The sequence below is a fragment of the Pipistrellus hanaki genome (genome assembly GCF_964339955.1).
Source record: "Pipistrellus hanaki genome assembly, chromosome: 8".
NCBI classification, from domain to species: Eukaryota; Metazoa; Chordata; class Mammalia; order Chiroptera; family Vespertilionidae; genus Pipistrellus; species Pipistrellus hanaki.
In genome coordinates, this window is record NC_140510.1 from 31,384,183 (window position 1) to 31,411,860 (window position 27,678).

General features: G+C 45.8%; 1 protein-coding gene across 3 annotated transcripts in view; it reads left to right on the plus strand.

Moving 5' to 3' along the window:
* Positions 1-638: 638 nt before the first annotated feature.
* Positions 639-27,678, plus strand: part of FMNL2 (formin like 2) — a 304,305-nt gene continuing 277,265 nt past the window's right edge. For all 3 annotated transcript variants that reach the window (XM_084893028.1, XM_084893029.1, XM_084893027.1), the window contains exon 1: positions 639-1,213. In XM_084893028.1, the coding sequence (XP_084749154.1) occupies positions 1,097-1,213 (117 nt within the window). In that variant the 5' untranslated portion in view covers positions 639-1,096. The remainder of the gene's footprint in view (positions 1,214-27,678) is intronic.

Sequence of the window (27,678 nt, forward strand, 5' to 3'; positions counted from 1 at the left end):
TTGGTTCAGTGGATAGAGCCTCGGCCTGTGGGCTGAAAGATCCCAGGTTCGATTCGGGTGGAGAGCATGTACCTTGGTTGCGGGCACATCACCAGTGGGGGGTGTGCAGGAGGCAGCTGATCGATGATTCTCTCTTATCGATGTTTCTATTATAACTCTCTATCCCTCTCTCTTCCTCTCTGTAAAAAAATCAATAAAATATATATTTAAAAAACCCACAATAAACAAGCACCCTGGACTCACATCCCAGTTGATGAAAGAGGAAGTTGCCAATACCTTTGCGTTCCCTTTGGAATAATAACAGGCATCTGAAACTTAAATCAGAGTGCATGCATCCCATCATTGATGGATTGGATCATCCGTTCAGTGGTCAAATGTGTCAGAATGGATGATGATGACCAGGTGATTATTTCTTCTGTTGGAGTGAGCTGGGTCAAAGTGACCTGAGCGCTCTCTCTCGAGACGTGCAGACTGCCTTTGCCGCTAGCAGTGCTGACCTCGCGGGGTCCTCTCCAGCCGGCATGGTGCAGGAGCGCGGACACTTTGGGCCGGAACTACGCGTCCCGGCAGCCCGCGGGGCGGGTGGGCGGGGCCGTGGCCGGGGGCGGGGGCCGGGCGAGCGGGGGCATTGTGTCGGCAGCGCCGGGGCCGCATTTGTCTGCTCGAGGTGCCGGCGGCCGGAGCGAGCCTGGTGTTCGGCGGCCGCGAGCTGCAAGTGTCATCGGCGGCCGCGGCCCCGGGAGGAGCCCGAGTGGGAGGAAACCTCGTGTCCACGACGCCCGGCCGGGAGCGGCGCGCCCGCGGAGCAGCATGCGGAGCGGCGCCCGGCTCCCTGACCACCCCTCCTGCGGCGGCGAGCCCGGGGCGGCGCGGGGGCGGCGGGCGGCATGAAGGAGGCCGGGGGGCGGCTCGGCTCGGGGCGCTGCTAGGAGCGCAGCCGCGCGCTGCACGGTCGCCGGGCGCAGCGGAGGGCGTGGAGCCGGGCGGGTCGCGCCGGCGAGCGGGAGCCGGTGGCCGGAGCTGGTGCTGATTTCGGGCGCGGACGCTACTAGGGGGGCCCGGAGGAGCAGCCCCCGATCCCCGGCGGCCAGCCGACATGGGCAACGCGGGGAGCATGGATTCGCAGCAGACCGATTTCAGGGCGCACAGCGTGCCTTTGAAGCTGCCGATGCCCGAGCCAGGTGAACTGGAGGAGCGGTTTGCCATCGTGCTGGTGAGTGCGCGGGGCTCCCTGCCGGGCTGCGGCGCAGCGGACCCTCCCACCCCCCTTTCCTTCTCCCCGCGCGGGGAACCAGCCTCCTGCCCCAGGGGGATGGCGCCCACCTTCTCCAGGGGGGCCTCCCCCGCCTCGCTCCTCTCTGTCCCCCCTTCCAGCCCTCTCCGGGTCCCGGGCTGGGGCTGGGGGCTCGGGGCGGGCTGCCTGGCCGGCTGCGAACCCATTGTCTGGCGGGAGAGGCACCTCGCGGCCGGTGTGCCCGGGCGGTGCGGCGTGGGCGTGAAGGAGAGGGGGCGCGGGCCGGGGAGGAGGGGGCAGCGAGTGGGAAAGCTGATTGTTACAAAAAAACAAAACAAAAAAACAACACCCCAAAACCCGCAAACCCCGCGTCGCTGCGGACCCTCCCGGCCTGCGGGGGCCGGGCCGGTGGCTGCCCGGGCTGCGCGTCGGGCTGAGCGCGAAGGGGAACTCGCAGGCGGCGGGGCGCTCCCTGGGAGGGGAGGAGAAGGGGGGGCCCGGGCAGGGGGGCGCCCCGGCCCTTAGGCGGGGAGAGGGCATCGGAACCCCAGGCGCGAGAGAAGCGTCGCCCCAGCGCGTTCCTTTTGGGCTTAAATCTAAAAACCACAAAAATGTGCTGTTTTGCGGGGACGTGTTGCGAGCTGCTCTGACTCCCAGGGGTGACCCCTCCCCTCCCATCCCAGCCAAGTCCGGGGCTCCCTTCCCTTCCCCGAAACCCCGCTCCTCCTAGTTTACAGCTTTTTCAAACCCAGGACAGAATGCTCCCTTCTTTCTCTCCCTCCCCCGGCCGGGACTAAGTTTTGGGGCCCCTCCCTGCCATCGCTGGGCAGCGCTGTGAGCTCCAGAGGGTGTGGCGGTCTCCCCGTCGCCCCGGCCGGAGTCCCTGCAGCTGGTGCCCAGGCTGCTGTGTGGCGTCCCGGTCTCTCCTAAGGGATGTGGGAAGGGAACCAGGCAGGATCGGACGCGTCCCTCTTCCTTACACTTCCTTGTACATTTCCCTCTTCCTAGTTAGTTGCCTCTAAACTCTGCAAGGTTGTGGAGCCGGAGGAACTTGTGCTCCAGGGCAGCCGCATCTGGCGTTTGTTTGCCTGCGGGTTTTTGGCTTGTAGCTCACACAACCTTGGGAAAGGACCTGGATGGGAGACATTGACTGGGTCCCTTTTCCAGCCCGGTGTGATGTGGGGGAATAGTGTTCTGGGTGGCGGGTTAGCTTTGTGCTCTTGGGGAGAACAGAGCTGTCTCACACCGCCCGGAAACTGGCGTGGCAGCCGCGAGATAGATGAGGCTGCCTGCCTGGCTTTGAATCTTCTGTGATCTCCCACAGCTGCTCCCACCTTGTGCAAGATGGGACCCTCGGAAATGGAACAGCAAAGGCTTAATTACTTTTCAAGGCAGCGTGGGTGCATCCTTGACTTGCCTTTCCAGAGACAAGTCTTTTTTTTTTTTTTTTTTTTTTTTTAATTCGAAATCCTCTTCCTACCAGACACATGGTTCTTACTCCCAGCTCTGAGTTGCCTTTCCATCCATGCTGTGGTCTGTGGTGCTGTGTGTGTGTGTGTGTGTGTGTGTGTGTGGAGGGACTTGCAGTGGAAGGGCCAGTGACACAGGAAAACCAGATACCAATAATGCAATTAAATTCTGCTCAACTGGGATAGCATGTTTTGCATGAGCTCTCAGTTACTTTGCTGATTAATAACACATGGTATGAATTAATCCTTAGGAAAACAGTGCTCCGTCATTAACGTGGTTGATTTGTGTTACTATTAAGTCTAGCAGTCACAAATTTAGTAGGTAGACATTTATGGTTTTACACTGTAAGCTCCTTGGGGGCAGTGGCTGGGTGTTGTGGCTACTTTGCTCTGCTCACACACAGTTACTGGATGCGGCTCCTTTTGTGATTGTTTACAATAGTGTAAGCCTATAAAAACAAAACCAAAAAAAAAACACCAGGCTGACCTTTTTTGAATAGAGACAAAGCTTTTGTTTTGGGAAAAATCTCAGCTTGGGGGCCATTGATGTGGTGTTTAATGCAACTCCTTAGTCAGCTCCAGCTGCTCTTTGAAAATCTACAAGTGGAATTAAAGGGAATGCGCAGTATGGGATGCTAGAAATTCAAAGTTGTGATTTCTCTTCCGGTCAGTTTCTCAAGTTGTATATGCAGTGCTCTCAACTTTGCCTTTCTTCATGAGTGGCTTAAGACATCAGCTCAAACCATTTAATTCTGGAGATCAAGCTGAAAGGACACATTTTAGGTTGGCAAGTGTTTAAGTTTATATGTGGAGAAATTCTCTACTCTGAGGCACTGGGAATCATTTTGGCATTATTGAGCCTAGGTGGTTCCCCTTCTCCCCCCTGTATCATAAAGATGATATGTGTTTTTGGGGTAAACCAGCTAGTAATACAGTACAGAAAATTATGCAAGCACCTCATTGTAAGTATGGCTTACGCCAATAATTAACGAGCCATTTCTGGCATAGAAAACAATTCCTCCCCACCCCCAAGCTCTAGTCTAGAATATTTAATGCACAGGGGAAGAGTAAATAAAAATAAGAGTGACAGAAGTCCATCTATTTGTGGAAAACTTATGAGAGAACACATCTACTCAGAGGCTGTTCCCCCACCCTCCTCAGTCTGTATGAGTTAAATTGTGTAAATAAATAAAATAAAAAAAATTAGTGGGTGTGAGTGGGAAAGTGAGAGGAGAGAGTAAAAGACTGCTGAATTAAGATCAGTGGAGGGGTAAACTTTAAAATATAACAGTATTTTTATAGGAGAAAATATTTTTAAATTTTGTGTTAACTGAACTTACTTTAATTAATGACTAGTAAAACATGGATCCAATTCTTAAAGAGCTTAATCCTCCTAAGGAGAGTCTCCCCCCTCCCTGGGTGTTGTTTCTGTTACATTCTTTGATGGAAGTATTTCACAAATTGTAAATTTAATTATCTGCTTCAACTTGTGTTTCTTTAGGGTAGGGGTGTTGAACTCAATCAGAGAAGGGGCCAAACTCTAAAATCCAGCCTAAATCGCGGGCTGAATGGTTTACTGAACAGTCATAAACTGACAATGTCATAAACTGACAGCGGAGTGCAGTGATGACAGCGCGGTGCGGGCCACATTGCAAGGCCTGGCGGGCTGGATTTGGCCCGCGGGCCTTGTGTTTGACACATGTGCTTTAGGGTGTATATATTTTATGTATTTTACAGGTAACATTGACCTGTATTTTTGGGGTCTCGCATAAACTAGAGGCCTGATGCATGAAATTGGTGCAAGGGGCTCTGCCTGGCTTAGTCTGGAAGGTCGTCCTGATGGTTGTACGGAATGTTGTCTGGACGGTCGTTCGGCTGTTCGGTCTAATTAGCATATTAGGTCTTTATTATATAGAATATCTATGCGGCTCTCCGTTATTAAACTCTGCCTGATTGTTGGGAACACCACACACACTCACACTCTTAATACTCCCATGCCCTTTATTTTCAGAGATGACACTATGAAAGTGGTTTTGGGTGTGGCGAACAACTGATTATCTTTGTTCAAGAGTACCTCTTTCAACTTTACATACTCCTATTACTCACATATTTATGGCTTGCAGTCGCTGTTTGTCCCCCAGTGCCCTTATCAAAGAGCTGTCCTCAGGATTCTTTTGAATTTCAGAGGAAAGGATAATTTTAAGCCTTGCATCCCAGCTGCTGTATCTCTGGGATATCAGATATCAGGCTGTTCAGCCAGCAGATTACAAAAGACAGATTGGGAAGTGATGGTTTAGGGCAGTCTTCTGTGTTAGATTCTGGGAACTGCTTTGGTATGTGATTAATTTGAGTCAGTTTCTTCTTCTTTTTTTTTTTGCTTGCCCTGAGGTTAAATGTGGTTATTTTGCTTTAGGAAGAAGCAGGGACATTTTCTGGGTACCTACTATGAGTACTCTCTTGTGCTTACATGTTCTCATGTAATCTTCACAATAACTCCAGCTATCGGCAACATTTTAGTCGAGGAAATAAAGATTACCAAAATTGCCTGGGGTCATAGGAAATAGCCAATCTAGGATTTTAACGCAGATTTGGATCTCTGTACCACTCCCCCCTAATTATATTATACTTTCTTAAGCCTAGAATTGGGAAGGAAAAAAAAAAGGGAGGAGGGCTAGCAGTAAAGCTATAAGAAAATCCCCAAAACCCCAAACCCAACTAAAGCAGGTAAATGCAAGGTTCAAATGATAACATTGGCAGACATTTCGTAGATTGGTTAACGTCGGGGCGCTTGATGCTTCTCTCCAGGTGTCAGGCATGTTGGCATCTCCACCTCGCTGTTCTGTTCTTAGCGCATGGAGTCAAATGTTCATTTAGTCTCAGAGTGTGCTCTTCGGTTTTCCTAAGCGGGCAGACTTAAACTCCTTGTGGGGAAGTTTGGGGCTTCCACGTCAGGGGGAAGAGGCAGGGGGAAGAGACAGTCTGTCAGTGCAGTGCCTGCATTCCAAATGTAATTACTTGTGAAAGGGACAAGGAAGGTCAGGGCTTTCCAATTAAGCTGATTTCCCACTGCAAGGTGTTGTTCCCTTTCAACCGCTTCCAAGGAGAGCGCCTGCCATGAAGTCTGCTGAGCAGATGGATGGGTAGCAGTGGAGTGAGGCCATCGTCAGATGCATGCTGATTTGTTTTCTCACATCCCTTTTCCTGTTGGGAGAGAAGGGGGTGAAGTGTTGTCACTTTGGGCCATGGCAGTCTCTTCCTAGGCAGTAAGCCTGAGCTGCTTTATTCCCCAAAGCAGGAATTTATGCTTAGGACTGTGCTAATCATCATTATCTGGGTGCACTCCTCCTCCCTCCCCCTTACCACACAACACACACACACACACACACACACACACACACACACACACACACTAGTGGCCCAGTGCATGAAATTCATGCACATTAAAAGGGGATTAATTAGAGGAAATATTTTAATATTGCTATTTGCCCTTTCTCTGTAATAGAAGTGTCAGAGATGAAAGAAAATTAGTAAAATTTATATGAAAATCTTCCTCCTGTCAAAGTTGGGGGTGGGCCTCAGAACCCAGAATCAAGTCCCCGCCCACTCGTGGCACCTCGAAATCACAAGAGACCCAGCCCCAGCCCATCCCACCCTCATTGGGCCAGATCCAGACCTGGCTGGCCCCACCCCTGTCAAGCCCCACCTGGCAGCCTCAGGTCCCTCTGATTGCTCCCTAAGGCTCGTTAAGGGAACTTGGCCTCTGCCGTGGGTGCAGCCATCTTGGTGATTGTCAACTTGCATATTCCCTCTTTGTTAGATAGGGCAGGTATCTAGGGTAGAAGTTGATTAAAGGCTATGCTCTGAATGTAAATGTTTGGCTCTAGTGAGAGACTGGCAGCCATGTAAACTGGTGAAACCTGGGGGAGGAAAGGTATTGCATGCCCTTAAATCCTTAAGTGATAAGAATTGCTTTGTGTGGCCTCTCATTTACAAACAGAATTGCCCTGGGATGCCGAAGAAGACTTAGTTTCTGGAATTATGTTAGCTGCACCAGCTTGAGCAAGTTAAACACTATCCTCTGGTCCTTGATTTTTCCTCCTCTGTATGAATTTGATACAACTGTTAGGATAGTCATGAGATTTTTAAAAACCATAGCACCTGAAAGTATAAAATTTCCAGGATGTAAAATGTGGTCCATTAGCTGACTTCACTTGTTGAACTTTTGTGTAGGAAAGTGTGCAGCTGTGTTCTGTGTGGTCTAGAGAGTAGAATTTCCAGGGTCAGTGACTGAATGGCTCATAGTCTAAGGAAAGTATCCTAACATTTAGACTTGTTAAAAAGTGAGTAGTGAGCCCGGCCAATATGGTTCAGTGGTTGAGCATTGACCTATGAACCAGGAGGTCATGGTTTAGTTCCTGGTCAGGGCACATGCCCAGGTTGTGGGCTCAATCCCCAGTGGGGGCATATAGGAGGCAGTTGATTAGAGATTCTTATCATTGGTGTTTCTATTTCTCCCTCTCCCTTCTTCTTTGAAATCAATAAAAATATATTTAAAAAATATTGAATAGTGAGCTCTCCATTAGAGCTGCTCAGACAGAAACTGTGTGAAAAGTGCTGATGGTGGGAAGGTCTTTTCGAACCCAAGACGTAGCTAGCATTGGCTTGAGCAGTGCCTCCTTGAGATGAGCCTGCCACCTGCAGAGTCTAGACATAGAATGACAGCACCTGAGAGTGGGGAAGGGTTGTGTAGGTTCCTCCTGGGCTCAAAGAAGATAAGTATAGGCTCTTGTTTGTTCTGGAAATCTCTTTGACTTGGCAGAAATTGTGGCCTGAACGGCTTGGTCTCAATGAAACATGCTCTTCATTTTCATACTTTGGGCTTGGAGAATAAGGACAAGGTGAAGTGGGCTCTCTGACCCTTATCCATACTAATAACCTATACTAATAAAAGGGTAATGTGCTAACTAAACCAGTTAAACCAGGCGTCTTCTGGATATCATTCCAGACATCCTTCCTGACAAGTGCTGTCCTGCCTGGGTAGCACTGCCTGGGGTCCTGGTGCCTGTGGCTAGCAGGGACAAGGCTGGCCTGGTCCTGGATGCCTGCGGCTGGCCAGAAGGAGGGAAGCCCAGGTCCTGGTTGCAGAGGCTGAGGCAGAGGCAGTTAGGGACAATTAGGCAGGCAGGCAGGGGAGCGGTTAGGAACCAGCAGTCCTGGATTTTAGAGGGATGCCCTGCTGGATTGGGCCTAAACTAGCAGTCAGACACTCCCTGAAGGGTCCTGGATTGTGAGTGGGTGCAGGCCAGGCTGAAACCCCCCGCCCCCCTCCCGCACAAATTTCGTGCACCGGACTTCAAGTATTAAATAAGTAATGGATATTATAAAAGTGGATAATGAAAGAAGCACTGATTCCAGATGATTGTCTCTGCTTTGCAAGAGGGTGCTCTTCCACTCTACAGTGGGGGACCTGTCCCCCTGAGTATGTCCCCAGGCTTGTGGGCCATGGTGTCTATGCACCCTCTTAGCTCTCACCTGCTTGAACATTGGCTGCAGGGATAACTTGCCTCTTGTCTTTCTTTGATGATGGTGTCTGTTCATACTGCGGGGGATCCTCTCCCCTCTCCAGAACCTTCTCTCTCAGCACAACACCGAGGACTATGCCGTTTCTGACAGATGTGATGTGATAGGGAAGCAGTGTCTGGAGAAGAGCTGGTAGGCCCGAGGGCTGCCGGGTGGACTGTGATTCAACTAAGGCCCACAGATGTGGGCCAAGATAGCTGGGAATTCCTTATTTGGGAAATACCGAGTTCCCACTTGAAGGTATAATGGCATTTGATGTAGATAGAAGTGTACTTTCTTTTTACAACCTTAAAAAAACAACTATGATTACTGGCATCAGGGCTCACAGGTAGGTCCCTTTTCATATCACCAACTTTTTATAGACATACCAAGGCGCTCCCCTCCTCACATCGGTGCTCTTATGTGGGGTGAGGCGGACTTTGGTGACTCCTGTTTCACATGTGATGGTCCGCCTTCTTCTTTGCGGAGGAAGCTTTGTTGCGTGTGGAAGCCCTGTGTCCATTGCCGCAGGAGCTGAAAAATTTGAGGTGTTTAGACCCTGCTGTCTTCGGGGTGATCTCCCTGCCTGACGTGTTTGTGGTGGAAGGTGCCCCTGGCCTGCTGTAAGTGAAAACCTGCTGGCTTTGGGAAAGGTGTCAGATTCTTCACATTTCTCGGCCCTGTGACTGCTGCCTGCAGGTAACAGACCTTATCTGTCTCAGGTCCTGGCTTGAGTTGACGATTTGCTCAGGAAACTGGTTTATTCCTTGTCTTCCCCCACACCCCTTTGGGAGTGTGGCTGAACACTTTGTTATTTAAGATCGGATGATGAAGGGATTGAAAGCTCAAACAGTGGTTCTCAAACATGACTGCACATTGACATCATGCGGGAGCCTCAAAAAACATGAATGTCTGGCTCCCACTCCCAGAGATTCTGATAAGTTTGTCCGCAGGGTGGCCTGAGCTTCCGGGGTTTCACTAGTAGAAGCTCCTTCGAAGATGGGAACATGCAGCCTTGGTTGAGAGCCGCTGTGCGAGAGGAGTGAGTCTTCCCCCTTTTCTGCTTCCTGCGAACACCAAACCAAAGTTAAAACCATGGTGATGAGTGTAGTAGGACAGGCATTGTTGAAGAGGTACCAGGGAATTTGGAGAAATTAGGCAGAGTGGAGAAAAGTTAAACAAAACTCCCAGAGATGTTTAATACAACCAAAACGACCCAGGTGAGAAACAGAAGTGGATCAAAGCCTGTTGAATGCCAGAGAGATTTACTGAACCATTGAAGAAATGGCCATCACATAAGCACACTGGAAATTTTCAGAGAAAGTTCTCTGTGTTACAACTAAAGAGTGAACAGTGACTCTGAGGTGTACTCCTGGGCTACAACACTCAATAAATCGATGGCATTTTTTGCTCAGGCCTCTATTCTCCAGCCTAATTGTTTGTTGGTTCAATGCAGGCCTTTTGCTTTGATCTCTGGCTTTTCCCCTTACAAAGCCTTGATGAGCTTGGCTTCCTGGAGTGAAATTCAAATACACTTGTGAAATGTAAACAACTTTCGTTTATTAAGAATTCTATAATCAAGGCAAATTGGCATGCTTATATAAGCAATTAGCTCAGAGAATAGAACAAGAAATAGGATGCTTGGGTCAAGAATGAGCCAATTGTTCTCAATGCAAGGAGTCTGGCTATTCCTTTAATAGCTGTAACATAAGCAAATGCACATTCCTCTTATTCATAATCTTTAGCATTTGTGACCTGGGTTTGTGGACAGCCTATGTGGTTTTCTGAACGGAGAGGGTAGGAGCAATTATTGTTTCATTTTTCATCTAGAAATATAAATAAATCCTTCAGGGAAATGTAGGTAGTTGGTTAATGACCAAACAAAACTTCCTAGGAATCGGGAATAGGACCAGAGAGGGTATGGATTTAAACGGGAATATTAAAAAAGTACGACGGAGTTTTATTTTTGTGGAGAAGGTAAAGATGATGACTGTTTTACAATGGCGGGAAGATGGAAGATAATCTCACCTGCCTTCGGTGAAAAAATGCGATTGTTGTTACTCTTTGTACAGAGGAAGCACTGGGATCACTGACAGTAGGCGGCGGATAGACATGGTTAGATTTTCCCTCGGGCAGCCTTCAGTTTGCGCTGGGAGTTCAATGGTGCCCAGTATCTCGCTTGGAAATGCTGGGATCCTTAATGCAAAGGCTGTGAGTCAGATGAGTAGCTTTCTAGGTTAGTTTCAGTTCTGGCCCTTTCTGTCCCCAGTTATGTTCAGCCTAACGGTTTTCCCAAGGAAGCTTTGCCTTTTTTAGTGATAATGGGGTATTTTATCTAACCAGGATGCTTTATCCCCAAGGACGTCTGCCTGGTGAACCTAGCAAGCCAGTTCAGTCCTAATGACGTGGGACCAGGACACTACACATTTGGAACGGATGATTCCCCAGGCCTTATTACAAAATCATTATTTTATTGGGAACTAATCAGGCCACCCAGATGTGAACCCGGAGAGACCGTTTAGACCGTGGCCTCCTGGGGTGGAGGGACCATGCAGCTTGCCTGTGTTCAGCCTCTCTGCTGTCCTTTCACAGGAAAAGTCTCCAGCCTCGGGATCTGCCTTTTGGAAAGCATTTGTTTGGTTTAGAAATCTCCATCTCACCTGTGAATTTACCAGATCCCAGCCCTCCGTTAACCGAGTGGTGCTTTAACCTTAGACATCTATATTTTTGTTATTTTACCACTAATTATCGGTAATTTCAAGGTTGGTAGTTTCCCTATTGATAATGGAGACATTGAAGACATTTTTGGTTCTCTAGAATTTATACAGAATCATCCTTTAAGTGAGTATTTTTATTGGAGAATGACATACAAAGAGAAATGAACCCACAACTTGAAGTCTACAGCTTGGTGGAGTTTCACAAACACACTGTGGTGACCAGCCTCTCCATGAGGATTCAGAATCTGTTTTTCTTCAAACGTGGTTTCCCTTGGCTGCTAGGCTGCGTCCCCAGCCACAGTCACTCACCTGAACTTACTCTCCAAGGAACTAGATGTACGGCAAAGAGGAGACCCCAGGATTGTGCCTTGTGGCCTGATTCTCAGAGGCTCTAACCAGGACACTTCCACCACTTCCTCTGAGAGATTTCCTCCTTTCAGATAGGCCTGACCACGAGGACATACTGACATGGCACCATCTTTCTGTTGCTTTTAGTTATATCATCTCAACGCTAATGGTATTTTTTTTTTTTGCATGTGCCTGGTATTCCTGTTTTTCATACTATGGAAAAGAGGGCATTTTGACTTGTGCTCCTAGAGTAAAGCATGAATGGGGAGGATTTTCCACAGTGAAAATGAGCATTTGCAGTTTGGGCTTCAATACTTGGAATTATGCACTTGCAGGTATAGATTTTATTTACTTTCAAGCCTAAATTCTGGCCTTTAGTTACGCCCCCCCCCCCCCCCAATCTTTCTTGATGCTTCTTTGAAATATTAAAAGGTATAAGGTTGTGAATTTCATCTTCTGGTTCAGTTTTCCCACAGAGCCTGTTATGTTATTCCAGATATCGATCCCCTTTGGTTGTGTTTGCTGTTAATGATTTACCGTCCATACTCTCCTCTGTGATTTCTGTGCCCCTCCCGCCTTCTCATCGAAGCTTTCCGCTGTCCGGCCAGACCCATCTCTTCCTCTGTTCCTTCCCTGACCGAGACTTGAAGTTTGCTTTCTCCCTGTCCACAGACGACGCATGCACTTTGCCTCCATGTCTTTCATCAAGTGATTCTTCTGCTTACTGAAAATGTACTCAGTATGTATCTATCCTTCCAGGCTCTTCTAAGATCTCACCTTTCCCAATTATCCCTGCAGCCAGACCCACTCCAATTTGGGGGAGGTGGGAAAAACAACTCTCCTCCCTTTGATCTGTTTATGGTATGAATGGCATGAACTATTTCTCTTACTCATGAGGCCCTTGATTAACTGTCGCCTTGTGTGAGGCATGGCTGTAAAATAAGGGATGCTTTTATGGGTAGCTCTGTAGTCGCTCATTACACTCTGAGCCATCTGTTTGTGTCCATGTTTCATTTGGTAGTTCACATTGTGGGCTGGTGGACGGCAAGGATTCTAGCTCACAGGTTCTGGCACTTCTCCTTACCCAGCACGGTGCTCGGTCCGGGGAAGTCAGAAAACTGCTGACTTGCTTAGAGAGTGGTGCCCACTGACACAGGGCCAGGAATGGAGGAGCTCTCTGAGAACCTACTGAGCTGACCACACTGGGCTGACTGTTAATGGCACATAATTGGCCTTTATGTCGGAATGAAACTTGGTCACAGACTCTTACTCATCTTGGTTTTCCCCACACCACCTGACTCTAGTAGATGTCTAGATGAAGGTTCAGAGGTGAAAAGTTGGAGTTATGTTTCATTTGACCTCTTACAGGAAATTGGTGAGTTAGGAGTTGTTAGGGCAGCTGAAATAAATGGCCAAAGAAAATAAGTAGTTTTTCCCTGTCACTAAGCCAGATGGGTATGTCATAACATGCGGTCATCGGTGAATTCAGTGGCACAGTAGCACAGGGCTTTCTGGGTGGAAAATGTCTTTCATGGCACTTTCTTTTACCTGTGGACTGAGGTGGGCATAAGTGAGCAACATTTCTTGTTTTGGCTTTGTAGTGCTTTGCTATTTGCAAAGTGCTTTCAAATGATCTTCTCTGAATCTAAGAGTTCTTAATAAATGAGGCAAACAGGGCATGAGGGTATGTGGCTTGGAGTTACATCGGAAGGCGGTGAAGTCTGTGATCCAGGCCTAGGTCTTTCGAACTAAAACTCCAGGGGCATTTAGCTGTAAAGCAAGGTGATGCTTATGTGCTGTCCCTCATAAGCATCATCTCTGCTGCTCCCCGCAGCCCTGGGAGGGAGCTGTTACCTTCCTTTCCCTAAGGAGACCATGGGGCTCTGTGTGATAAAGTGCCGCTACCAAATGACGGAGGCAGGATTTGAATCCAGGACTGTGTGATGAGAGGACCTGTTTCTTCATACTGTACTACACTGGGTATGTTTTCTGAGTTAGCTGTACACTGAGTGGCCAGGTTATTATGACCACCTGATGTTTGTAGGCAAATTAGCCGTACCCTGCATCGTATGGGATATGGAAGCCAAAGGCCTGTGCGAACACCTTTGCAGTCTGCAGTTAAGATAAAACGTCTCCAATTCGCACAGGAACACAAGGATTAGACCGTCGAGCATTGGATAAAAGTCATGTGGTCCAATGAATCACATTTCCAGTTGCATCATGCAGATAGGCAGAGTGAGAATTTGGCGGAAACAGCATGAGAGCATGCACCCCACATGCATGAGTACAACCCTTCAAGCTGGTGGGGGCAGTGTTATGGTTTGGGGCATGTTTTCCTGGCATGATTTGGGCCCTTTAATTCATGTGGAACAACATCTGAATAGCGTGACATACCTAGGTGTCGTTGCTGATCAAGTTCATCCTATCATGTTGATGGTGTATCCCAATGGAGATGGCTTCTTCCAACAAGACGATGCGCCATGCCACGGTGCTGGTATTGTGCGGGAGTGGTTTCAAGAACATGAGGGAGACTTTACCTCGCTTAGCTGGCCCCCACAATCACCAGATCTCAATCCAATTGGGCATTTGTGGGAGGAAGTTAAAAGAGCCACCAGGGAGCTGGTTCCACAACCTTCGACTCTCACAGAACTGGACAGTTATTCATCAGGCATGGTGTCAGACTCCTCCCATCACCTTTCAGTATCCTGGGGAGTCAATGCCAAGAAGGATCGCCGCAGTGTTGAAGGCAAAAGGTGGCCCAGCGAAGTACTGATGGGGTGTCATAATAATCTGGCCACTCAGGGTAATATCTCATTACATGTATGCCTCTGTTCTCATTCTTCATATACTCTCTGGGCTACATTCATTAATTCACACTCTAGCTACCCTGTGAATGAGTCCAGCATCAGCATATTGTAGATACACTGAGTTCCAAGGGCTCAGAGCGAAGGTGCTGTTTCTATGGTCTAAGTGTTCAGAAAAGTCTCCTTGGAATAGTGAGTAGAGAGATGCCAGGGTGTCCCAACCACTGCTGGACCCTCCTCTTTATTGTACATTGTGCAGGTTTACTCATTTGTCACTGCTTTAATCAGACGTTCCAGACAGATTTACTGAGCATTTACTATGTGCCGGGCAGTGTTGTAGGCACTGGAGGATGTGGTGCTGTGGGAGGTGGACCAACTGTCTGTCCCTGAGGCATTTTCTGGGAGAGGGCAGTGGGGGAGCCAGACACGAACGGGGTGCACAGATACTCTAGTACATAAGCGGACCTGTTCTGATGCTGCAAAGAGCTGTGAGAATAAGCTAGGGCAGTTTGTCGCTCTGATGACTGAGTTTGCTGACCCCTGAACTAGGGCAATGTGAGGTGGTGCCCTCTTGCTTAAGATCTGAATGATGGCGAGCAGACAGCCAGAGCATGGAGACCAGGTAAGTGCCCCCAAGCAGAATGGGCATCCATTTGCTTCTGCCCCTGCTGACTCCGAATGGGGTTCTACTGAGTCTGGAGCAAATGAAGGGAACAGTGAGGGCTTCAGGCCTTATCGGTGAGGAAACCTCATGGAGGCGAGGAGTCTCTCCTCTGTCATGACAGAGCCATTTCCTCTAAGTGGTTTTGTGCAGTCACAGCTCTGCCACCTGTTACCTTCAAATGGTTTCTAACAGGTGATGGCTGCCCTGGACCCAGGGGGCATACAGAACAGAGTATTTGGTTAGTGTGAGCAGTGCCCTTCTAAGGAAAGGCTCTCTGTAGGTGGTACTTGAGATGGCCCATTTTATGTGCTTGAACCCGTAGAATGACCTGGATCAGCCAAGGCAGGAAGACATTTCTTTTCCTTTTCTTTTCTTTTTTCTGTAACTTGCTACTCACTTGTTGCTCAGATTTTTTTTTTCTTTTAAAAAATTTTACTAAGAGATTTTTATTCTGAAGTTAAAAATGGAAGTAGCAACGTACCGTAGTTATTATTCCTTAAGTTGCCTGTAAAGGTACAACAAGCATAGCCCTGGTTTTATGATCCCAGAAAGTAATTCTCATGCAGGTTCAAGTTTGAGAAACTCTGAGCTTGGCTGAAGGAGAAGCCACGACAGAAAAGTCTGTGGGCATTCGGACCATTCTGCCTTTACATACTAGTAACTGTCACATCGCTGGCCGTGGCTGGAAAATAGGTGGATAATTCTGACGTCTTGCTTGCCCATAGACTTACTCCATTCAGTATAACATTATGCCTTATATCCAGGAGTGGACTTGTTTCTTGTGGAAATTGTAAGGTAGCCTTCAAGTTAAATGTGGGTTTGATGCATGTACAGAAACAATGGCAATGTAGCCACTTCTTATAGTTTCTTTAATCACTTCAGTAAACATGGAAGGCAGCTTAGGTACCTGAAAAGTACGTATCACCTCTGTTTTGTATACGAGAAACTTGAGTTGTTAAGGGTCTTGCCTGAGGGCACAGCATTTCTACCCTGTTTCCCTGAAAATAAGACAGTGTCTTATATTAATTTTTGCTCCCAAAGATGCGCTAGGTCTTATTTTCAGGGGATGTCTTATTTCTCCATGAAGAAGAATACGGTACACATTTATTGTTAAATGAAAATAAAGGAAATTTATTACCTGTAAACGGTACGGTAGTACGGTAGTTGTCAACACAAACTAGACAAACTGTGAATCCTACAGTATCAAGAATTTACTCATTTATTCAATGACAATCATGTCATCTGGATCATCATAACAATCCAATTCCTGAATTTCCTGGTGAATTTCTTGTGACTCCATTTCTTTCAGAATCAGTGGACCAAATCTCTCATGTTTAGCCTAGGGGGCCTTATTTTCGGGGGGATGCCTTATATTTCACTCAGAAGGAAACCTGTAAGTAGGTCTTATTTTCAGAGGATGTCTTATTTTCGGGGAAACACGGTAGTAGGAGGCGTTGGAGTTAAAAAATCAACTTTGTTGACTCTGAAGCTGGGCTCCTAGCATAAGCTTTGGAATCATTTACGAAATATAAGCGTGGTAAGTATTACTATCATATAATAGTTCAAAGTAAATTGAAAGCTCTGTGAGGGTAAGCTCAGTATCTTTTCAGCTTGTATTAATTTTGAGCCACAGCAACAATATATCCTTCAAAATAAAAAGTTTAAAGATAAAATAATAACTGGATGAATAAGCCACTGTCCGCCGTTGAAATGGTAAAGGCCAAATAAGCTTGTGATCAAATTGGCTTTTTTCTGGTAACAGTTGTCCTCTGAGAGCTTGCTGAAGGCTCTCTTTCAGACAACTGCCTCTGAACCTTTGTTTTTTTAAATGCTCCCAGTAGAATGGCTGTGTTGTTACAGCTTCAAGGCTGTGCAATAAACCTTTTGATTAGCCCCCGGTGATAACACATAGACTTGAACTTCCTTGTGAGGGGAAGAACTGTTAGTATCTCATATTAGCAGGCTTTATGTTGGGGTTTGCTTATTTTTAGTAAAGAAATTCCACGTAACCCCATTCATTCATTAACAAATGTTTTGTTTGGGTGTTCGTCCCGAGCCCGGCGCTGTGGAGATGCTGGGACACAAAGGTCCAAGTATCCTCTCTCTGCCTCTGCGGAGTTACCTGCCTCGTGGAAGAGACAGGCGTGAGAGTGGAAACGATGGGATTTTAAAAGGCATTTGTCGTATGTGTGTGCTCTGTGCGTTTTGTACTGTGCAAGGGCAAAGGAAGGTGTGAATGCTGTAACATGTTATTTTATTTTTTAAGATATATCTTGTTTGATTTTAGAGAAGAAGAGAGAGAGAAACATCAGTGATGAGAGAGAATCATTGATCAGCTGCCTCCTGCACACCACCTAATAGGGATTGAACTCGCAACTTGGGCATATGTCCCTGAAAGGAATCGAACCCGGGACCCTTCAGTCCACAGGCCGACGCTCTATCCACTGAGACAAACCAGCTAGGGCTAGTGCTGAAACCTTTTAGGTTAACCTAATACATCTAGACACGTCCGTAAATCCGGCTGGAAGTTGTAATTCATAAAGTGCAGATGAAGCGAGTCCTGCCTGCCTGCATGCTTAGAGATTCAGGGGTGTGTGTGCAAGTGTGCCCGTGCAGACACTTTGGGGGCACCTGGTAGAAAGGACTGATTTTCAGGGACAGCCTTTCCAAGTGCAGAGCGTTCTCCTCCAGAGGGACAGACGGAGGCGTACTCTGGGTTGTGCGCTCAGAAACCTAGTGAACGTCTGCTGCCGTCCCCTTGCTGGAAGCGGGCAGTCTTCTCCACAGAGCTCATTGGGCGAGGTGATGGCATCGGACCCCTGGGGCCCAGAAGGAGCGTTTAGCTGAACTATGAACCCCAAAGGGTGTAGTTGAAAAAAATGCTTGTTTATGAGCTTAGGCTTTGGACTTAGGCGTGCGTTTGAATCAGGATTTTGCTGCTAACGGGTCCAGTGGCCTTTCCAGTATGAGTTCAGGAGCTACGGGTTGTGGGGAATATTAAATGCTGTTGCTTAGTGCACTCAGCCCGTGACACTCGGGTAAGCACTTCACCAAAGGTGGTGGTTGTGGTTGTTTTTCACCCTTTTACTTGTCTTTGTTCAAACACAGACTTTAGGGGTGGGGGGACTCTGATGGGACTTCAGTTAAATCATCATCAACCTGAATGTGAAGAGCGGAACTGAGCTGACGGTGGCTTAGGCTTGCTACGCTCACCTTGAGGTTGCACTCATTCACTTCTTTCACACACCAAGTTTCCAAAGGGCTGGTCATTGTACGCAGCCTCTACTTGGAGAGTTTATCTTGACCCCTGCACATACTGTGCTGCCTGGAAAAGAGGGCAGCTGTCTCAGGGCAGCGGACTGCTCTGTTTCAGGCCCCAGGGGAAGTGTTAGCTTTTTCATAATCGGACCAGATAGCCACACATGCACAGCAGTGCGACCGTGACCCCTACACAGCTAGTTCACATGAGAAAGTGCATTCGGGTCATGACCATCTGGGCCTTGAAGAAACTGCTGTGGCAGTTTTGTTTGGCTCCAGCTCCATTCTGGAATGGATGGAGTCATTTGACTTTATTCTGAATTCCAATAGTGGCAAAAAAAAAAAAAAAAAAAAAAAAAAAAAAAAAGGATTTTTATAACGTGTATAGATGGCCTTCTGTTTGACTTAATTGAAATCCACCCTGGCTGGCGATCTCAGTGGTTAGAGCGTTGGCCTGTGCCCTTGAGGGTCTCAGATTTGATTCCCTGTCAAGGGCAAATTACTTGGGTTGCAGGTCCAATCCCCGCCCCCAATCTGGATGCCTGTGGGAGGTAACCAATCGATGTGTCTCTGTCACAGATGCTTCTCTCTCTTCCCTGACCCCCTCCCTTCCACTCTCTCCAAACATCAATGGAAAAAATAGCCAAAAAAAAAAACACCCAAAGATTCTTTATTAATGTACTGGAGGCCTGATGCATGAGATTCATGCAAGAGTAGACCTTCCTTCCCCCAGCTGCGGGCACCAGCTTCCCTCTGGCACCCTGGACCGGGCTTCCCTCCCGGCTATGTCCGGTCTAATTAGCATATTACACTTCTTTATTTTAGGTTTGGGTTACATCCTACACAGCTATCTTGCTGAATCAGACAGAGCTATGCTGATGAGACAGGCCAGTCCCAAATTCAATCAGTACCCTACCACCATCCAGAAATGAGAGCCTCAGATTTCCTGAAGATGCTTTTTACACACACTTCTTTCTTACTTCCCAGTGAGGAAAATTACTCTTTTTCGCTCAGCTGATAAATCTCACTGTTGCCCTAAATTGTATAGTGGCATTCTACTTTTTAAAGTTACTGAGCTAAGAGAATATTTGATAGCACGTTAGACCAGTATGAAATAAGATTTAGTGTTCTCAGACTTTTGAGGCTCCTAAAATCTCGTGGGCTGAAGCTATGGGCATGTTTTTCTTCAGGCCCCATTTTCATATCTAATAGCCTTAATTTTTGGATTTCAGTAATGAAGGTCTGAACCCAATCTGTCAGGCTGCTAGTGGCATTTATTATAGCCTTTAGTCAGCTTAGAATGGCATGAAAGGAACTAATAAGCCAACCCTAAGAAGGTCCAGATGAAAAGGATTATAACGTGGTACAAAAATATTAGCAGGCCTGGCCCAGCCGTGTGACTCATTCCTTTTGGAGAATCCATTTTGACAGCTTTTTTGAATCACGCATCCATCACAGTGTTGGTTTTTTTTTAGGGTGGTGCTAGACTTTACCCTAATGCTCATGATGGCAACTGCCAAAAGTGAACAAAGAGGAGAATTAGAAATGAAACCTAAGAATGTCACAAACATTTATTTTTTTCTTGAGCAGAAACAAAACTAGGAGTTGGCATGTCTGTTTCATTGCCCCAAGAGAACCACTGCTTTACCTGTGAAAGTGCGGCCCTTGTGGGCCATCCCAGCTTTTGCCTATAGAGGAACTATTCTTCTTCTTAGGTTTCCATTCAAGGGTTTTCCTCCCAAACCCTCTTCCCTACCGTAGGAACAATTCTTTTAGGGCTTACAGTTTATTTCATGAGGTCCCAGTGACTAAGCCTGCTTTGGGATCATTCCTAAAATGTAGTCCTTCTGGGAAGAAACTCCCAAGCTCTTCAGAGGAGCAGCAGAGACACAGGGCCAGAAATAAAAATGTGACCTTTTGTCTCTCCTGTTCCTCTCTTACCGGCATCCTTCTGTGCAAACAGATCCTCGTCACCGTGGCAGCCTATCATGCCGGTGAGCAGCCTATCACTGCTCCAAGCAGGTGCTGTGACGTATCAGAAATCTCCTTCCATACCACTGACTGCCATCAAGTGCACATGTACTCTGAACAGCATGTGCTTCAACATGAGAAATAGCGCTATGGGTATGCTCTTAAGGAGACAGTGTCAACATTACAGAACAGTCTGTTACAATACCCACCTACCTATCTAAAGAGGTACGCCCAAGCTTCTCTGTCCTCGCGTCCTCCCTTCTCCCTTCGGAAGTATAATAAAACCACCCTGTCTGCCATGCTGTGCACATTGGGCACAATGTACAGTCGCTTGATTTTTATAGAGCCGGTCTCATCACCCACGTGAACTTCTGGCGCGACGCATTTGGTTTTGAGAAATATTTCATGTTGACACATGTAGCTTCAGGTCATTTAGCTCTTACATCATCGTCATGAAGGAATGTGCCGTCAGTTTGTTTACAATTGGTCCTCCTCATTCCTGGAGTCTGGATTTGCACATTTGCTTAGGGCAGTGGTCGGCATACTCATTAGTCAACAGAGTCAAATATCAACAGTACAACGATTGAAATTTCTTTTGAGAGCCAAATTTTTAAAACTTCTAACACCACTTCTTCAAAATAGACTCACCCAGGCCGTGGTATTTTGTGGAAGAGCCACACTCAAGGGACCAAAGAGTTGCATGTGACTCATGAGCCGCAGTTTGCCGACCACTGGCCTATTAATCCGAAAAGGAATACTTCCAGTGTCTTTGTGGTCTGTTTTTCATGGGTCACAGGGTGGTGACAAATTGCAGTTACCTGCTGAGCCGATTCCCAGCTGAGATAGGACCAGGCAACGCCCCGCCCCCCTCTTTAAGCTCTCCCACTGTAAACAAGTGTCCTTCTCGCATTCTGTTTAGTGCCGAGCCTTTCACATTTTTGTGCTTTCGTTGGTGATTTTGTTCCATGTAACGGCCTCCAGCTGTAGTGCGGAAGTGCCGTGCAGTGTTCCTGAGCACCAGAAGACTGGAGCGTGCCTTCTGGAGGAAAGATATGTTAGATAGCTTTGTCCGGGCCTGAGTGAGAGAGCTCTCGGCTGTAGGTTCAGGGTCAGTGAATCAGCAATATGTATTAAAAAGGCATCTTTAAACAGAAACACACATAACACAGTTTTATGTGTTGAGGTGACCAGAGGCTTGCAGGAATCTATCTCTGTATTTCCCCTGAGAAGTGATTGTTCTGTGCTTGCTAACGCAGTGTGACTTTTAGGACATGAGCCCAGTGAATAATGGGAATCATCTCCTGTACCCTATGGATGGGCATTTAAGGTTGGTTGCAATTTGTTATTATAAGTAATCCTTCTATAATCCTAATATGCTGATTAGACGGAACAGCAGAGCGACCTTCCGGACAACCATCTGGAAGACCGAGCTCCTTGCATGAGTTTCATGCACCAGGCCTCTACTGTTATAACCCTTGTGAGTGCCACTTGATGCACAGGTGTAAGTGTCTTAAGGTTATATACTTAGAAATTCAATGACAGGGTCCCAGGTTTGCCCGTTTTCAACTTGTGTGATTATTGTTGAAATGCTCTCTAAAGTGGTTATTCCCTGGGTGTAGTAGGTGTTAATAGGGTTTGCCACCCTTTCTCTTGTCTGCTCAGATTGGGTCTGTGTATCAGAGAATTAACAAATATTTTTTAGCACTTCCCTGGTGCTAGAGATTATGAGTAATAGCAGGGAGCTGTCATCCAGGAGTTGACTATACTGTATATTTCCAGCGGTAAGATTTAGAAGCAAAAACAAATTTAAAAAACCTACTTGCCATCTATTTAAATTTTATCTCTGAGTGAGATGAGTATAGATTGAACGGTTTGGAGAATGCTTAATGTCATATTAGCCGCTAACATTTATTGCCTTTTCCTTGTGTTGGGCGAGACATCTTTTATTGCAGTTAATCTTAGTAATAAAACAAGAGGGTAAATACCATTATTCATCCCATTTTACTTAAGAGAAAACAGGTGCAAAGAGATTGAGCAACTTGTCTAAAGTCAGATAATTAATAAATGACAACAGTCAGGGTTTCAACTTAGGCTCCCTGCTGCCTGCTTTCCCAGTTTATTTTTTCCTTTATTCCCACCCCCTCCATCATTTATCCTCCCTGTACCCTCCTCCACCTCCCCTGATCTCCCAGTGTTAACCTTTGTGCTCTATCTGCCTCAGCTTGCCACTTAATTTATTCCATGTAGCAATGACCTAAAGGTATTCTGTCTCTCTTCATGTAACACACAGACACAATTCAGGGTAATTGGAGCCTAAAATTTACTATATTTGTGAGGTCTATAGACTTCACAAAGTAGCACTATTCTCAAAAAAACATTCCTTTTCTTGGGGTTTATGTTTCTGATTTGCATTTTAACCCTGAGGGCTGGAACAACTTAAAACTAGGGGCTTTAATCCCATCTGTGCCAGCTACATCCCTAAGATCTCCTGTATTTTAACTTCACCATCTATGAATGGGAATAAATAAATAAAGATGTTCCTGCTATCTCAGAGCATTGATGTGGGATAAGTCCTGCAAAGAGGAAATTTCTATTATACATAATAATACGGAAAGAGGAATTACACTCCATTTCAAAGTCTCGTTACTGTAACATCATCAAATATAACAATTTACACTCAATGCATATGCTAAATGTCTTTAAAAGTATTTTTTCCCCAACTAATTCAGATGTGCTTCAATTGTAGAAGATTAATTAGAAAATGCAGCTTGGGAAAAGAAAATAGACGCATTTCTAATTCCATTGCCCAGAGATAAGCACTGTTGACTGCTTTGGTATGGATGTTCTTCCAGAATGGTTTGCTTTCCTGTGTGCATCCATGCCACGGACATTGTATCTTTCATTAGAATTTCCGAGGGCTCGAAAACTGTTACACTGATGGGCATTCCACAGTTTAATGAACTAGTCCCTGTTGTTTGAGTCTCAGAATGGTCTGTCTCTGTCTCTCTGTCTGTCTGTCTCCCTTAAGTTTTACCAAGATGAATACCCTAGTAGCCGAGTCTCGGCACACATTCTCCATCTTTCCTTAGGATGATGTTGAGTTTACAGAGGCAGTTCAGAGTGGTGAAAATTAAACAGGCATTAGGAGAATTGGACTTGACTTTTAACTTTGTCATTAATTGTTGCTGCAACCTCTGCATCACTTTCTTTCCTGTGCTTATTTTACTCCTAACTATCAGGTAGATTTAATTCTCACCTCAGTCACTTAGGATAGGTTATAGACAAGGAAATTGGACTGGAAGGGATGTATGTATCTCTTCTGATGAATTCTGTTTGGTGGTTTCGTTGTTTTTGATGATGCCAAAGGTACTGAGCATCTTGTCCTGTATTAGTTAATCTTAATCAGTGATTATGATTAACTAGAAGCCCAGTGCATGACATTTGTGCAGTTGGGGGGTGTCCCTCAGCCTGGCCTGTGTCCTCTCACAATCTGGGAGCGGGCTAAGCCATCAGTCGGACATCATTAGCACTACCGTGGAGATACAGCATGTGAGTATCTTGCGGGCTGTGCCCAGCTTTTGGATGAGCGGTGCTCCCCTGTGGAAGAGCACTGACCACCAGTGGCAGCTCTTGCGTTGAGTGTTTGCTCCTTGGTGGTCAGTGCACATCATAGCGACCAGTTGTGCCGCCATTTAGTTGATTTGCATATTAGGGTTTTATTATATAGGATAGTGTCTGAACTTGAGCCTATTCTGACTTAAGGAAAAATCCTTTTATTGACTAAGCTTGCTTAGTAACCCAGTCTTACCAACTGATAAATGGGTAAAAAAAACCCCCAAAACTGGCATGTTCATACAATGGAATACTATCCTATACAGTAAACCCTAATATGCTAAGTGCCCGGTTGACTGGTTGGCCATTCAACCAATCAAAGTGTAATATGCTAATGATATGCTAAGGCCATTTAACCACTTGCTATGATGTACACTGATTACCAGGGGGTACGGTCAGCTGGCTGACCAGTTGCTATGACATGCACTGACCACCAGGGGGCAGATGCTCTGACTGGTAGGTTAGCTTGCTGCTGGGGTCTGTCCGATCAGGACTGAGCTAGACGGGCCAGACATGCACTGGAGCCCTCCCGTGGTCCCTCCTCACTGGCCAACCTCCCTCATTCATTCCCAGCCCCAGTTGTGCACCGGTGGGGTCCCTCGGCCTGGCCTGTGCCCTCTTGCAATCTGGGACCCCTTAGGGGATGTCTCAGAGCTGGGTTCAGCCCAATCTCACAGGCCAGGCTGAGGGTCCTCACTGGTGCACAAATTCGTGCACTGGGCTCTCGTTTAGTCATAAAAAGCATTAAAGCACTGATACATTCTACAACATGGGTGAAATTAGAAAATGTTTTTTAAGTCCAAGAAGCCAGTCCACATATTAAATGATTCCTTTTATATAAAACGATCATAACAGGCAAATCTAGAGAGACAGAAAGTGGATTAGGGCTGGGAAAAGGGGTGACTCTGTGTGCCTTAGGATGGGTGATAGCTGAAGGTACAGGGATTCTTGTTGAGGTGATAAAAATGTTCTAAAATTGATTGTGATGATGGCTGCATTTAACACATTTAAGGACTCTGCATAACATTAAATGGGTGAATCGTATGGCATGTGAGTATCTCCATTAAAGCTGTTACCCAAAAAGTCAGATTCTAAAAAGCTTTTGTTTCAAGTTTTCTAGATGTTGAAATTATAGCCAAGTGGAAATTAATTGCATCAAACTCCTCATGTGTTGCTGCTTTGTTTCCTGAGAATCTCAGTGTGAATCTCAATATGGGAGGTAACTGAACCACAAAGCTCTTCTTCCCCATTTGGAGTTTCTCTTGAGGGCTTTTATTAAAACTATTGGGGTCCGCTATGGCAAATGTAAATTAATTAATGGGCAGTACTGTCTATCAGATCCCAAATATAAAACTTAGCTCACCAGTGAGGCTATCAAAATACTGACTTTTCAGCCCAAACAGCATGGCTTTGTGGTTGATTATTGACCCATGAACCCGAAGGTCATGGTTCAGTTCCCAGCCAGGGCACATGCCTAGGTTGTGGGCTTGATCCCCAGTAGGGGGCGTGCAGGAAGCAGCCTATCAATGATTCTCTCTCATCCTTGGTATTTTCCTCTCTCTCCCTCTCCTTTCCTATCAGAAATCAATAAAAATATATTAAAAAATACTGTCTTTTCAGAAGTACCCAGAATGAGTATTTTACAAAGCACTTCAAAAACTCTGAGAAACAAAGGAGATAAATCATAAAATACTGAGAGCCCTGGCCAGGTGGCTCAGTTGGGTGGAGTATCATCCCATACACAAAAAAGTTCCGGGTTTGATCCCTGGTTGGGGCATATATGGGAGACAGCTGATGGATGTTTCTCTCTTTCTCTGTCTCCCTTTCTCTAAAAATCACTAAACACACCCTCAGGCGAGGATTAAAAACAAACCCAAACAAAACTATAAAGTGTTGAGATTAGCCATGTTTGTTGTTCTTGGTGTGGTCCATGTTGGAATTATGGCATTGCATTTTCTTGGTTAATTGCCTGAGTGTATTAATGGGTGGCTTACCTACTACTCTATTGGGGCACTTCTTCCCTGTAGGTATATTAAGTATGGACACATGAATTTAGCCAGGGAAAACAGAAGCAGGGGCAAGAATTGGGTCCTTTAGAAATTCAGACCATATTTGGTTATTTTTATTGAAATTTTCACATCCTTTAGGAATTTCTACCAGAATCATAAACATTAAGGTAAAAGTTCAGTCAAAAATGTTGTTTGTTTTCCCTTACAGTGGTCTGCAGTTATGTAAGTTTTCTCTTAAGCCTCTCTTGATCTACCATTGCAAGTTGTCATATCAGCCAGAGAGCAAGGCTTTTACACCAAAATACTAGTAAACCATAAAACATATCTGAGACGGTCTTAATGCAGCAAAAGCAAATTTGGCAGAATTTCTGAAGCAATTCCATGACTCGAATTTCCAATAAATTAATCTATTTAGATATGCTTTGAGTACTTTTCCTGGAAAAATGGTATATTATGCAACTAGAGGAGACTAACTCAGATCTTGGGATTAGCCTGTGACTTTGATCTTACATAAATGAGTTTCTTTAACAGTGTTTCTGTTTAGTATCTAAAATAAATCCAGCTTTATTCAAGAAAGTTTTTAGCTGGATAATTTTCTGTGTCGTTACTGCGAGATCAAAATTGTTACGCCGAGTGGAATTTGTTAATGGGTTTTTGAGAGATTGAGAGGTATTGATTTTAGAGAGAGGGAGGGAAAGAGAAAAATATCAATTTGTTGTTTCACTTACTTATGCATTCATTGGTTATTTTTTTGTATGTGCCCTGACTGGGGATTGAACCCACAACCTTAATGCATCAAGACGACACTCTAACTAACTTACCTACCCAGCCAATGTAGGATTAAGAGGTCTTTTTCTCCTGTCTAGAACATCACTCTAGCCACCCTAAATTATACTATTTATTTTAATTAAACTGAGAGATTTTAGAGAATTGAGGTATAAAATGAAGTACAAGTATTTTTTTTGTTGTTGAAGATTTTCAATTCACATATGTTATTGCACACCTAGTTGTGTGCCCAGCACTTAGCATGTGATTTGTGTATTCATTCAGTGAGTATTTATTGGTGAACCTGGTTTGTTGGGCACTATGTTAAAGTAAACAGACATGAAAAGACAATGTACTTATATATAGTAAATGCTGTAATAGGACTATGTATTAAATGGCAGTCCAAGGTGGTATGTTTTTGTAGGCAGAGATTGGCAAGGAGTTAGACAAGAAACCGAAGTGTTGATTCTTGAATGGGAGAGGAGAGGATGAATGGGATGGCTTGGGGTTGGGGACAGTTGGGGGGCGGTTTCGGGGGAAGGCATTCTAATTCTAGGAAAGGAATGAAGGTATGGCGTGTTTTAAGGGACTGCATGTAGTTGATATTGGAACATACATACGGTGTCTGTAGAACTGACAAGAGAAGTGATAAAAGTCATGTTTTAGTAATGTTATCTGAGAGGAATCTCAGGATGGCTTAGAATGAACAAATTCAGAGTTAGAAACCCCACTGAGTAGTCTGCTGCCACAGTCAGGCAGGGCACAACTGTGGAGATAGGACAGGTCAGGTGTGTGTAAGAATGAAGAAGGAGAAACCAGAGAGTTGGTGTCAAAGGAGAAAGAGAAGGCCTTGGGTTTAAATTGGTTCTTATTTGGATCAGGGACCACTTTGAGATTCTTAGGAAAGCTGTGGATCCTTGTCTCGAGAGGAGTCCATAGATATATCTACATGTAAACAGTAACAGGCAGTTCCAGAAACCCTTTCATAGACTATCAGAGCTCTGTGCATCCCTGGTTCAGAACCCTTGGCCAGTGGAATGGGGGAGAGGAAAGAATTAATAACTCCATGTTTACTAGAGCCTGGGATTTTAAGAGATTATTGTTGTAGCCAGACAGAGTGGGCCAATTGGGTAGAATATCTTGTGTTATAGAAGGCATGGATGAATTGAGATTTTGGGGTACATTGAGATTTCCCCTTAAAAATAAGTATAGTGCATTTACCTCTGGTAATGTATTTGTGTACGTGTACTCTGCTTGATGAAGCATAA